Below are 12,855 nucleotides of genomic sequence, written 5' to 3'. Positions count from 1 at the left end.
TGCATAGAATAAGTCTTAATTCCAGTAACTTAGTCTAGTCCAAGTTGCTCCCCACAGGTCAAAAATAACAATCATATCACAAAATGTCCATTTCATTCCTATGTATTTTTTAATTCTATATTAACTGCCACATAGCAGAGAAAAGATATGAATTTGTCTTTGAGACTGGCTTATTTTGCTAAGAATAATGGTTTCCAGTCATATCCATTTTATTACAAAAGACAGGATTTCATTCTTCTTGGGGCTGAGTAGTAATCCATAGTGTTTATATATCACATTTTACTTATCCAGTCATCAGCTGATGCACATCTGGATTGATTCCATATCTTAGCTATTGGGAACAGAGCTGCAATAAACAGGGATGCACAAATAACTCTTTCATATGCTTATTTTATTTTGTTTGGGTAAATTCTCAGGATTGGGATGGCTGTGTCATATAGTAGGTCTACTTTCAGATCTCTGAGGAATCTTCATACTGTCTTCTATAGTGGTTGTAATAGTTGCATTCCCACCAACAGTGGATTAGGGTACCTTTTTCGCTACATCTTGCCAGTATTTATTGTTTTTTAATTTTTTTGAATGATAGCCATTCTAACCTCATGGTGGTTTTTATATGCAATTCCCCGATCACTAGAGATCCTTAGCATTTTTTCATGTATGTCTGTGGAACATTGGTATTTAATCCTTTGAAAAATACCTGTTCATCGCCTTTGCCCATTTCTTAACTGGGTTGTTTGTTTTGTTTTTTTGTTGTTGAGTTTCTTGAGCTCTATAGATTCTGGATATTAACCCTTTATCAGTTGCATAGTTTGCAAATATTTTCTCACATTATGGCCATTGCCTGTTGACTTTGTTGAGTGTCTCCTTTGCAGTGCAGAAGCTTTGTAGTTTGATGTAATCCCATTATCACCTTTATTGCCTGTGCTTCTGGAATCTTTTCCAAGAAGCCTTTGCCTATGCCAATGTCTTCCAGAGTTTCCCCAATGTTTTCCTCATAAGTTGATGGTATAAACTTATAGATATAGATCTTTGATCCACTGGGAGTTGGTTTTTGTATAAAGTGTAAGGTACGGGTCTTGCTTCATATTTCCACACACATAGATCTGATTTTCCCAGCACTGTTTTTTGAAAAGACTGTCTTTTCTCCAAGGATTGATTTTAGCTCCTTTGTCAAAGATTAGTTGGTTGTAAGTGTGTGGGTTGATCTCTGGGGTTGCTATTCTGTTCCATCGGTCTGCATTTCTATTTTTGTGCTAGTACCAGGCTGTTTTGGTTATAACTGCCCTGTTATTGTGATGTCTCTGGATTTGTTTCTATTGTTTAAGATTGCTGTAGCTATTTGGGGTCTCTTGTATTTACATATGAATTTTGGCATTTTTTTTCTAGATCTGAGAAGAATTTTGATATTTTGATTAGATCACATTGAATCTGTATAGACATATTGATTATATTAATTCTTCAAATCCACCAACATGGAGGATTTTTCCATTTTTTGTGTGTCTTCTTCTACTTCTCTAATGTTTTATAATTTTCACTGTAGAACTCTTTCACCTCCTTGGTTAAATTTATTCCAAAGTATTTAAATTTTTTGTAGCTATTGGTGAATAGGACTGATCTTACAAGTTCTACTCAGCCATGGCATTATTTGTGTATACAAAGGTTATTGATTTTTGTATATTAATTTTATATCCTGTAATTTACCAACTCTCTTACAAGTTCCAAAATCTCTTAGTGGAGTCTTTAGTTCACCATATATAGGATCGTGTTAACTGCAAACAGGAATAATTTGACTTCTTCCTTTCCAACTTTTATCCTTTTAAATTTCTTTTTCTTGCCTAATGGCTCTGGAAAAAATTTCCAGAAATATATTGAATAGCAATGGTGACAGTGGACATCCTTGTCCACTTTCCAATCTTAGTGGAATTGCTTCTGACTTTTCCCTTCAAAATGATGCTGGCTGTGGGTTTGTCGTATATTGCCTTGATTGTGTTGAGAAATGTTCCTTCTAGTCCCAATTTACTTAAGGTTTTTATCATGAGAGGATGTTAACTTGAAGGTTCCAAACATAATCCTACCTATTAAAATAATAGAATTTTTTTAAATATTTATATATTTGAGCAGCAGAGGCAGAGAGAGAGAGAGGTCTTCCATCTGCTGGTTCACTCCCCAAATGGCTGCAACATCAGAGCTGAGCCAACCTGAAGCCAGGATCCAGGAGCTTCCTCTGGGTCCCTTACATAGGTACAGGGACCCAAGTCCTTGGGCCACATTCCACTGCTTTCCCAGGCTACCAGCAGGGAGCCAGATCAGAAGCAGAATAGCTGGGACTCAAACAACTGTCCATATAGGATGCCAGTGCCACAGGCAGAGGCTCAACCTGCTACGCCACAGTGCCAGCCCCTCAAATTTGTAATTTTACAAATTGTTTAAAATGTATCCATTGACTGGAAGGGGAGAGGGAGTGGGAAAGGGGAGGGTTGTGGGTGGGAGGGACGGTATGGGGGGGGAAGCCATTGTAACACATGAGTCGTACTTTGGAAATTTATATTCATTAAATAAAAGATAAAAAAAAATAAAATAAAATAAAATGTATCCATTGACTACAGTGGCTTCAGACTTGAGGGTGAAAAATACTAACTAAAGAAACTAGGTACACTGTCTATAATGTATGGGTAAAGCTACCACCTGTGATACCAGCATGCCATAGGGGCACCAGTTGGAGTCCCGGCTGCTCCACTTCTGATTTAGCTCCCTGGTAATATGCCTGGGAAAGCAGTGAAAGATGGCCCCAGGATACACCCACATGGGATACCCAGAAGAAGCCACTGGCTCCTGGCTTCAGATCAGCCCAGCTCCAGCTATTGCGGTCATTTGAGGAGTAAACCAGTGAATAGAGGATTCTTTCTTTCTCTCTCTCTCTCTCTCTCTCTCTCTCTCTCTCTCTCTCTCTCCCTTTCAAATAAATAAATAAATCCTACCCCCTGAAAATAATAACTTAATAGATTGTCCTGAAGGAAAGAAGAGTGCTTTGAGCTTTGCTCTTGCATTGTGCTGTCTGGATTTTGATAGTTTATAGAGTAAATAACAGAAGCTGTATTCATTAAATTGGTAAGTATCTGATGTGATAAAATAATAAACTTCTCAGGAATGTGTTCAAAATATTGAATTTTGGGTTTCTATTTCATAATTTAAGGAGGATTTTATATCATTTTTATATTAATCTCTTCTTTTTGTCTTAAAGATAAAGGAAATATTGATTTGAATGTGTTGATGGATGAAGTTAAAAAGATTACAGGTATGTGAGATGTTACAATGGGGATTATACTGTGTGTTATTTATGTTTAATAAGAAACTATATTTTCAACACAATAATATTTCCTTCATTCATTCATTTTAACATCTGTTGAGTATTTGCTACTTTGGCAGGCATTGTTTTAGGCACTTGAGATACAATAGTAAATGGAACAAAGAGCGCTGCCCTCATGGAGCTTACATTCTAGTAGGAGAAACAAGCAATAGATAGTAAAGCTAAAATGTAAGTGCATGATATGTGTACAGTATGTGAGAAAGTTGTGAACGCTAAAGAAAAACTAAGAAAAAAAAGTAATAGAGGATAAAGAGAAAGGAAATAGACACAAAATCTGTCAGGATTATTAAAGCCCTGCAAGGACTGGGCTTATTTTCTGAGATAAATGAAAAGCCATTGCAAAGTTTAGAGCAGAGGCGTGGTAGGATCTGATCCAGCTTTTGATCAGATCTTTCTGGAGTTTAGGTTGAGAATTGACTTGGGGGAAGTGGAAGGAAGGAGCCAAAGTAGAAACAAGGAGACCATTTAGGGGGCCTTTAGAGTCACCAATGTTAGAGACAGTGGTGACATAAACCAGGGTAGAAAGCAATGAAGATGGGGCCAGCGCTGTGGCCTAGCAGAGAAGTCCGCTGCCTGCAGTGCCAGCATCCCATATGGGCACTGGTTCAAATCCTGGCTGCTCCACTTCCAATCCAGCTCTCTGCTATGACCTGGGAAAGTAGTAGAAGATGGCCCAAGTGGGAGACCTGGAAGAGGCTCCAGGTCCCTGGCTTTGGATCAGCGCGGCTCCAACCATTGTAGCCAATTAGGGAGTGAACCAGCGGATGGAAGACCTTTCTCTCTGCCTCTCCTTCTCTCTCTGTGTAATTCTGACTTTCAAATAAAATAAATAAATCTTTTTTTTTTTTAAAAAAAAAAGCAAGCAATGAAGATGATAAAAAGTAGTTGGGCTCTGAATATCTTTTTTTAATAATTTAACTTGTTTATTTGCAAAACAGATGGAGAGACAAATAAAGAGAAAGAGCGCCAATCTACTGGTTCACTCCCCAAATACCTGCAATGTCTGGGCTGGGCCAGTGTCAAAGCCAAGAGCCAGGAACTCAATTCAGGTCTCCCTTGTGGGTGGCAGGAACCCAATTACTTGAGGCATCACCATTGTCTCCCAGGAGACAGGAAGCAGCAGGAAGCTGGAGTTAAGGGCCAGAGCCAGGAAATGCACCCAGGGACTTCAACATAAGATGCAGGTTTCTTAACTGACATCTTAACTGCTAGGCTAGGAACACACTCCCTGGATATGTTTTTTTAAAGAGTCCGCAGAATTTCTTGACGGCTTAGATATATGAAGCACTGTATAAAGCAGGGGTGGGAACCTGTTTTCAGTCAAATGCTATTTGAATATTTATAACATCATTCACAGATCATACAAAATTATCAACTTAAAAATTAGCCTACTATAGATTTATTGAAATTTGAGTCTTGCTTACAAATGCCTTGGTAGAACGAGATCAAATGATTTTGCAGGCTTTGTTCAGCCCACGGGGCAGATGTTCCCCACCCCTGAGATAAAGGAGGAAGTTAAAAATGACTCTAAGACTGTTGTCCTGAGCAACTGACTAAAAGGATGTACTTACCATTAACTGTTGCCAGCAGTACAAGTTTGGGTGAAAGAGAATTAAGAGTTCAGGACTTTTTGAGATATCTGAAGACCTCTATATTCAGATGTCAAGTACAAAATTACTAGCTAGACAGGAATTCAAGAAAAATGTATTGGATTAAAAAATATGCAATTGTGGGCCAGCACCATGGCTCACTTGGTTAATCCTCCACCTGTGACACCGGCATCCCATATGGGCGCCAGGTTCTAGTCCCGATTGCTCCTCTTCCAATCCAGCTCTCTGCTGTGGCCCAGAAGGGCAGTGGAGGATGGCCCAGGTGCTTGAGCCCCTGCACCCACGTGGGAGACCAGGAAGAGGCACCTGGCTCCTGGCTTCGGATTGGCGCAGCGCCGGCCGTGGTGGCCATTTGGGGAGTGAACCAACAGAAGGAAGACCTTTCTCTCTGTCTCTCTCTCTCTCCCTGTCTATAACTCTACCTGTCAAATAAAAAAAAAAATGCAATTGTGGGGCCAGCATTGTGGCACAGCAGGTGAAACTGCTACCTGTGACACCAGCATCCCATAATGGGAGGCCAATTTGTGTCCCAGATGCTCCATTTCTGATCCAGCTCCCTGCTAATGACCTTCGAAAAGCACAGGAAGCTGCCCTAATTCCTTCAGCCCCTGCAGACACGTGGGAAACCAAGATGAAGCTCCTGCCCAGCCCTGGCAGTTGCAGCCATTTTCCCTCTCTCTCTCCATCTCCCTCTCGCTCTCTCTCTCTCTCTCTCTCTCTACCTTCCTCCCTCTATCTCTCTGTAACTCTGACTTTCAAATTAAATAAATAAATTTTTAAATAAAAAAAGAAAGTGATAGGCATATAAATGGTATTTTCAGTCATGAGTTTGAATTTACCCAAGGAGTAAGAATAAATGGAGCAAGCTAAGTAATGAATCCTGAGGGCAATTCATTATTAAGAGGTCTTAAAGCAAAGGATAAAAGAAAAAGTATGCAGTGGAAAACCAAGAGAATATAATGTCCTGAAATGAACCAAGAGAATATAGTGTCCCAGGAAACAAACTCTGAGATAAGGATCACATATGCAGGAAGTTTCCTTAGAAAGTGGCCCCAGGAAACCTAGATAGGAGGTGAGGTGTGAGAAATGAACAAAAGCAGCTGAAAGTATTGAGCAAGCAAGATAGCTTTGAAGATACCTGGAGCTTAATCCCATAGGGGGAATATCTAGAAAAAAAAAAAATATATATATATAGCCCCAAAGGAGCAGTAATATAGCTAGGTCATTTGACACATGAACCTATGATTACCGACGAACCCCCTCAATTAGAATGTATAGGTTACACAAAGCTTTTAAAAATTGAGCCGGCGCCGCGGCTCACTAGGCTAATCCTCCGCCTTGCGGCACGAGCACACCAGGTTCTAGTCCCGGTCAGGGCGCCGGATTCTGTCCCAGTTGCCCCTCTTCCAGGCCAGCTCTCTGCTGTGGCCTGGGAGTGCAGTGCAGGATGGCCCAAGTGCTTGGGCCCTGCACCCCATGGGAGACCAGGGTAAGTACCTGGCTCCTGGCTTCGGATCAGCAAGGTGCGCCGGCCTCAGCGCACCAGCCGCGGCGGCCATTGGAGGGTGAACCAACGGCAAAGGAAGACCTTTCTCTCTGTCTCTCTCTCTCACTGTCCACTCACACCAAAAATTGTTTGGTTGTTTGGGGGCAAGTTTTGTGGCACAGTACATTAAAAACTGCTTAGTGTGTCTGCATCCCTTATCAGAACACTAGTTCAAGTTTTGGCTGCTCTGCTTCCAACCCCGCTCTGCTAATGCACTTGAGAAGCAGCAGGTGGTGGCTTAAACACTTGATTCCTTGTCACCCACTTGGGAGACCTGGATTGAGTTCCTGGTTCTGGGCTTCAGCCTGATCCAGCCCTGGCTATTGTAGCCATCTGGGAAGTGAACCAGCAGATGAAAGATTTTTTTTTTTCCTGTCTCCCTCTCTCTGTCATTCTGCCTTCCAAATAATAAAATAAATAAATAAATCTTTATAAGTTGTTTTTACTCACAATATAAGGGTGTTAAGCTGATGCTTTTGTGCTAATTAGAATCTTTGGCCACTGTAGATCTCTTGTTTAAATTTTTAAATAAGGGGCCCAACATTGTAGTGCAACAAGCGAAGCTGCCACCTGCAACACTGGAATCCCATATAAGTGCCGGTTCAGAGTCGGTTGTTCCACTTGCCATCCAACTCCCTGCTAATGTGCCTGGGAAAGAGGCAGAAGATGGCCCGAGTACTGGGCCTCTTCCATCCGCATGGGGAGTGAACCAGCAGATGGAAGATCTCTCTCTCTAACACTCTCTCTTTCTCTCTGTAACTCTGCCTTTCAAATAAATAAATCAGTATTTTTTTTAAAAAGTCAAACTAAATTGTAGGCACTCTTTCAATAATAAAAGAGTTCTTCTTTAAAAGGCTGGAAACTACTCTACTTGGTGCTTAGTAAAAATATTTTGAACTTGTAGATTGTCATTCTTTTATTAAATTCAAATTTTTTGGTGAAATAGCAATTTTTCAATATTAAAACAACAAGTGGACTAGCATGCGTTGAAATGGTAATTGCCAAAAGGATGTGAGTAGGAGGACATCTTCAGCATCTGCTATGCGTACCAGAGAGGAGGGTAAATCAACAGAGACAAACGCTGTTGATAGGTCAGGTAAAATAAGAGCTGAGAATGGACCATTGTATTTAGTTCATGGAGATCATAGGCAGTATCCAAAAGAGAAATTGCCAGTGGTAAATGCGGAAAGAAACTTGACTAAAATGAGTTCAAAAGGATGGGAGGATAAGGTTTAGAATCAATGTGACTATCTGAAGAGTTTTTCTGCTGGAGGGCAAAGAAGTGAAAAGACAGGTAAACAAAGTGGTGTCCAAAAAAAGGCTTTTTTTAATTAAAAAGATAAAAGAAAAAAAATAGTATAATAGTGACCAAGTGAAAGAAGAGGAAACCATGGTTTGAAAAGAAGAGAAAGAGGCACGGTGTCATCAAGAAGAGTGGGAAGGTTAATGGATTAGCAAAACGTAAAGCCGAAAGCATTATGGACTCACTTGAAGTTATGGTCAATTTAAAATGAAACAGTCAGCATTGTTCACTTCCGTTCTAGTTCAGCTGGGTGGCAGCAGGCTCCGAATAACAGAAACTGTATTTAACCTGAAACAGGGTATTCTCAAGTGAGTATATTGAAAGCAAGAATAACTCAATTTTAATCTAAACTTCTGCAAGATTTAAGCATACTTATCATTTTTTTTTTCACATCACTACTTCTAACTTTCGTCTCCTATTGGGGTTTAGTTATTTGAGTAAAAGTCAGTCTTTGAAAATCTTTTCTTTCTACAAGCATCTTTGAATCATAATTTGGCTGAATCAAACTTGTAGATTGCCATTTTGTGATGGAATTATGAAATCTGATGCTAATGTCCCTGAGAGTATCTTGAAACTGTTTCCAGAAGATTGAAATACTGAAGGCTGGCTTCTATTCTGCAAGAAGAAACTTCGTCTTTCAGCATTTCTGACTTTCTAGAACATGGCATTGGCAAAATTCACCATGGAGCCAGCTGGCAAAGCAGAAATGTGATTTACAGCTAAATTTAAAAGCATTATTTCTCCTTCCCAAAGCTTACAATGTAATTATATAACATAAATTCACTGAAGGTTGAAATTTTTCAGGCTACCAGCTTTTTGTCGTTTTAAAAACTTACCCCTGGGGCGCCGGATTCTGTCCCGGTTGCCCCTCTTCCAGGCCAGCCCTCTGCTGTGGCCAGGGAGTGCAGTGGAGGATGGCCCAGGTGCTTGGGCCCTGCACCCCATGGGAGACCAGGAAAAGCACCTGGCTCCTGGCTCCTGCCATCGGATCAGCGCGGTGCGCCGGCCGCAGCGCGCTGGCCGCGGCGGCCATTGGAGGGTGAACCAAAGGCAAAGGAAGACCTTTCTCTCTGTCTCTCTCTCTCACTGTCCACTCTGCCTGTCAAAAAGAAAAAAAAGAAAAAAAAAAAAACTTACCCCACAGTTCAAGCAAAAAAAGAAGAGGAAGAAGATAGGGAAAACCAGAGGAAGAGGATGGAGAAAAGACAAAGAAGACTGGAGCTATTATTAGAGTAGTTGAATTTGTTATATTAGCTATCAGAAAGCTTCCAAATTACTGAGAAATTGTGCAATCCCTATTTTATTTATCATATTGTTTAATTGTTGCAAGAGGTTCTATTTTAGGTTAAAAGAAAATTTCTGCCTCCATTTTTTTTTTCTAAGATTGATTTATTTGTTTTGAAAGAGTTACAGAGAGAGAGAGAGAGAGAGAGAGAGAGAGAAACTTTTATCTGCTGGTTCATTCCCCAGATGGCTTCAATGGCCATAGCTGAACCAAGCCAAAGCTAGGTGGCTCCCCTTTTTGACTACAAAAGCTAAATAAGACTTCATTATAAAGGAAGAAAGGGAGAAGAAAAGAGGTAGGGAAAAGTTGGGAAAGAGGGAGGAATATCATTGGATTCTTAGAATTGTATCTTTGAACTACATTGAATCTGTTTGCTTTGTATTATATTGTCATGAAAGAAGTATTAAAAAAGACTTCATTGTGCTTTGCTCTTCCTCTTGCATCTGAGAAAGATTTTATATATTTTTTAATATACTAACATAACATATTTGCACATAATCTGTGTGTGTTTATGAGGTCTTCAGAAAGTTCATGGGAAGTGGTTTTATGAAAAAACTGCATGAATTTCAGATTTTTTTTTTTGACAGGCAGAGTTAGACAGTGAGAGAGAGACAGAGAGAAAGGTCTTCCTTTTGTTGGTTCACCCCCAAAATGGCCGCTACGGCCAGCACGCTGCTGCCGGCATGCTGCACCGAGAGCCAGTTGCTTCCTCCTGGTCTCCCATGCGGGTGAGGGGCCCAAGCACTTGGGCCATTCTCCACTGCCTTCCTGGGCCACAGCAGAGAGCTGGACTGGAAGAGGAGCAACCGGGACAGAATCCGGTGCCCCAACTGGGACCCGGGGTGCTGGTGCCACAGGCGGAGGATTAATCTAGTGAATCTAGTGAGCCGCGGCACTGGCCCTGAATTTCAAATTTTTAACACAAAGTAAGCTTAACTTTTATTTCTATTTTCCATGAACTTTTTCTTATATTTAAAAATTATTATTTTACAATATTTTTAAAGATTTATTTATTTATTTGAAAAGCAGAGTTACAGAGAGGCAGAGGTAGAGACAGAGAGATCGTCCATCCACTGGTTCGCTCCCCAAATGGCCACAACAGTCAGGACTGAGCCAGGCGGAAGTCAGGATCCAGGACCTTCTTCTAGGTCTCCCACCTGGGTGCAGGGGACCAAGCACTTGGGCCATCTTCTGCTTTCCCAGGCCATAGCAGAGAGCTGGATCAGAAGTGGAGCACCCAGGACTGAAACTGATAACCATATGTGATGCTGGCATCGGAAGGCAGCAGCTTTACCAATTATGCCACAGCACTGGCCCCATTATTTTACAATTTTTTAACATTTTGTTCCATGAATCTTTTGAAGTACCCTCATATAGATATAGACAACATTAGCATTTTACCTATGTAATTATAATGCTACCAGGTTATACAGATATCACACACTTCTTATATTCTCTCGCCTAAGACTGTTTCTCTTTTTCTGAAGGAGAGAAGATTCATGTTGGGGATGTGAAAGATTTTCTGAAAAACATGGGAATAGAGATGACAAATAAGGAATACAAAAAGCTTCTGAAAATGCTGCCAATATCTGGTAAGTATTTATATGTATTTTCCTTTGCTCATGAGTGAAAATGTATTTTATTCAATAAGCTTTATTGATTATCTGCTGTGTGCATGGCTCCATCGTCCATCTTGGGGAAGCATGGACTATATTTCCTGAAGTTCCTTCCCTCTTAAATTTCAGGAATGGTTGGTTTTAAAATTTTGTGTTAGAAATCTTAATATTTGAAACATTTTGTGTCAATTTAAAATATCTTTTTAGAAGCACATATTTGGCCTACCACTTCAGACGACAGTTGGGAAGCCCAGGAGTCTGGGTTTGAGTTCCAGCTCCACTCTCAGTTCTAGCTTCCTGCCAGTGCATACCCTGGGAGACAGTAGTTGAGTTCCTGCCTCCCGCAGGAGAGACCTGGATTGAGCTTCTGGCTTCCTGGTTTGCCAGATTGTTGTGGGGATTTGGGGAGTGAAGGAGTGATAGGCTCTCTCTTGCTGTTTCTCTCGCTCTCTCTGTTGCTCTGCCTCTCAAATAAATAAAACTTTAATATATATCTTTTTTTAGAATTTCGTATTAGAAATTTTAACATTTGAATATTTTATGACAATTAAAAATATTTTTAAACAGTAAATCCTAGCTAACATTTCTAAAAATTCTGTTCTTATCATTAAAATTTTGGTTTAGGAAACAGGGACCACTTCAGTCAGATGTCCTATCATAGGACAAACAAGCTATTACATTCCCTTGAGAGAAATATAAGGTTTAAAGCATAAGCTGAAAGAAAAAGAAAGGTAAGAAGGCTGAAGAAAGAGAAGATAAAGTCAAATTAGAAGGGAGAAAATGGGGGAAAAATGCTATGAATATTTCAGCACCATTGGGTGCCACTAACAACAGGTTTGTAGTCTATCTGGTTGTTAGGTTCATTACACTGAGTTTTACAAATATCTCATTTCATTAAGGATAAAATATGGTAAGTTTCTAAATTTCCCTTGATAAGTATATGCTTTGGTTTTATGACTCTAAGAATATAATTGTCTTGTTCTACAGATGATAAAAAGATATTCAAGAAAGAATTACTGGATGCTGTGAAATCCTTCAAACGTGAGTGAAAAAAGCATAAGGATAATCCAATTTGAGATTTTTCTACTTCATTTTTTTCTGGCAAAAAACAAGCATAAAATGATACACTTTATTTAATAAATATTTGGTTGTCTACTAGGTGCTGAACATTTGGGGATAACCTGGAATATATAGTGTAGCATAATGTAATTATTTATAATCAAATATTACTTTTTATTAGAGTTAACTCTTTTCCCTATGTACGTGTGTATATTTCTGATTAAACTCTTACAGGATAGTTTATGTAACTCACACTTTTAGTATAGGAATTTCACCATGTCCTTTAAAACATTTCTATAAACATTGTTTTTAATGACTAGATCATATGGTTGTATTATAATTTAATCATTCTCTCATTGAGCATTTAGGTGATCTCAGGGTTTTGTTTGTATGCATGTGATCTTGGTACATAAATCTTGATCCAACATTAAAGTTATTTTCTTTGGACATATTCTTTCAGCAGGAATTACTAGGTCAAAGGCCTTACCATGTTTGAGGCTTTGATGTATACCTCAATTTGCCTGCCCAAAAGATTGTATTAATTTACACCTCTGTACATTGTGAGAATACCTATAACCACTGTACCCTAACCAAAATATATTATTTTCATGTTTTTTGATTCCTACTAACTGGATAGGTGAAAAATTGGGTCAAATTGTTGTTTTTATTTTTTTTTTATGAATGAAGCAGAAAATGTTTATATATGCCTATCAGTCTTTAAGTTTTTTTTCCAGGGCATTTGTCCATTAGTCTATTAGAGTCTGAACATTTTTCCTATTAATTTGAATGATGTCTTTACATATTAAATATTAGCACATCATCATAGCTATAGTAAATATTTTCTCAATTGACTAGTTGCATTTTATTTTGTTTTATTTTCACAACAGCTTGATCAAGATATAATTCATATACCATATAATTCATTCAATTAAATTATATAATTTTGTGACTTTTAATATACTAACAGTTGTGCAACCATCACCACATTCAATTTTAGTACATTTCAGCACCTGAAAAGGATACTCTGTACCCATTAGAAGTCATTATCTATAGCCCTCAACCCTCCTTA

At 39.2% G+C, this 12,855-nt stretch overlaps 1 protein-coding gene across 30 annotated transcripts in view; it reads left to right on the top strand.

The window, feature by feature from the left end:
* EFCAB3 (EF-hand calcium binding domain 3) overlaps nucleotides 1–12,855 on the top strand; it is a 649,184-nt gene that overhangs the window by 571,872 nt on the left and 64,457 nt on the right. For all 30 annotated transcript variants that reach the window (XM_070060541.1, XM_070060535.1, XM_070060528.1 and 27 more), the window contains 3 exons: nucleotides 3,242–3,295; nucleotides 10,599–10,703; nucleotides 11,715–11,768. In XM_070060541.1, the coding sequence (XP_069916642.1) occupies nucleotides 3,242–3,295; nucleotides 10,599–10,703; nucleotides 11,715–11,768 (213 nt within the window). The remainder of the gene's footprint in view (nucleotides 1–3,241; nucleotides 3,296–10,598; nucleotides 10,704–11,714; nucleotides 11,769–12,855) is intronic.

This window comes from Oryctolagus cuniculus, chromosome 17, assembly GCF_964237555.1.
Source record: "Oryctolagus cuniculus chromosome 17, mOryCun1.1, whole genome shotgun sequence".
Taxonomy (NCBI): Eukaryota; Metazoa; Chordata; class Mammalia; order Lagomorpha; family Leporidae; genus Oryctolagus; species Oryctolagus cuniculus.
This window is presented reverse-complemented; position numbering and strand designations above follow the sequence as displayed.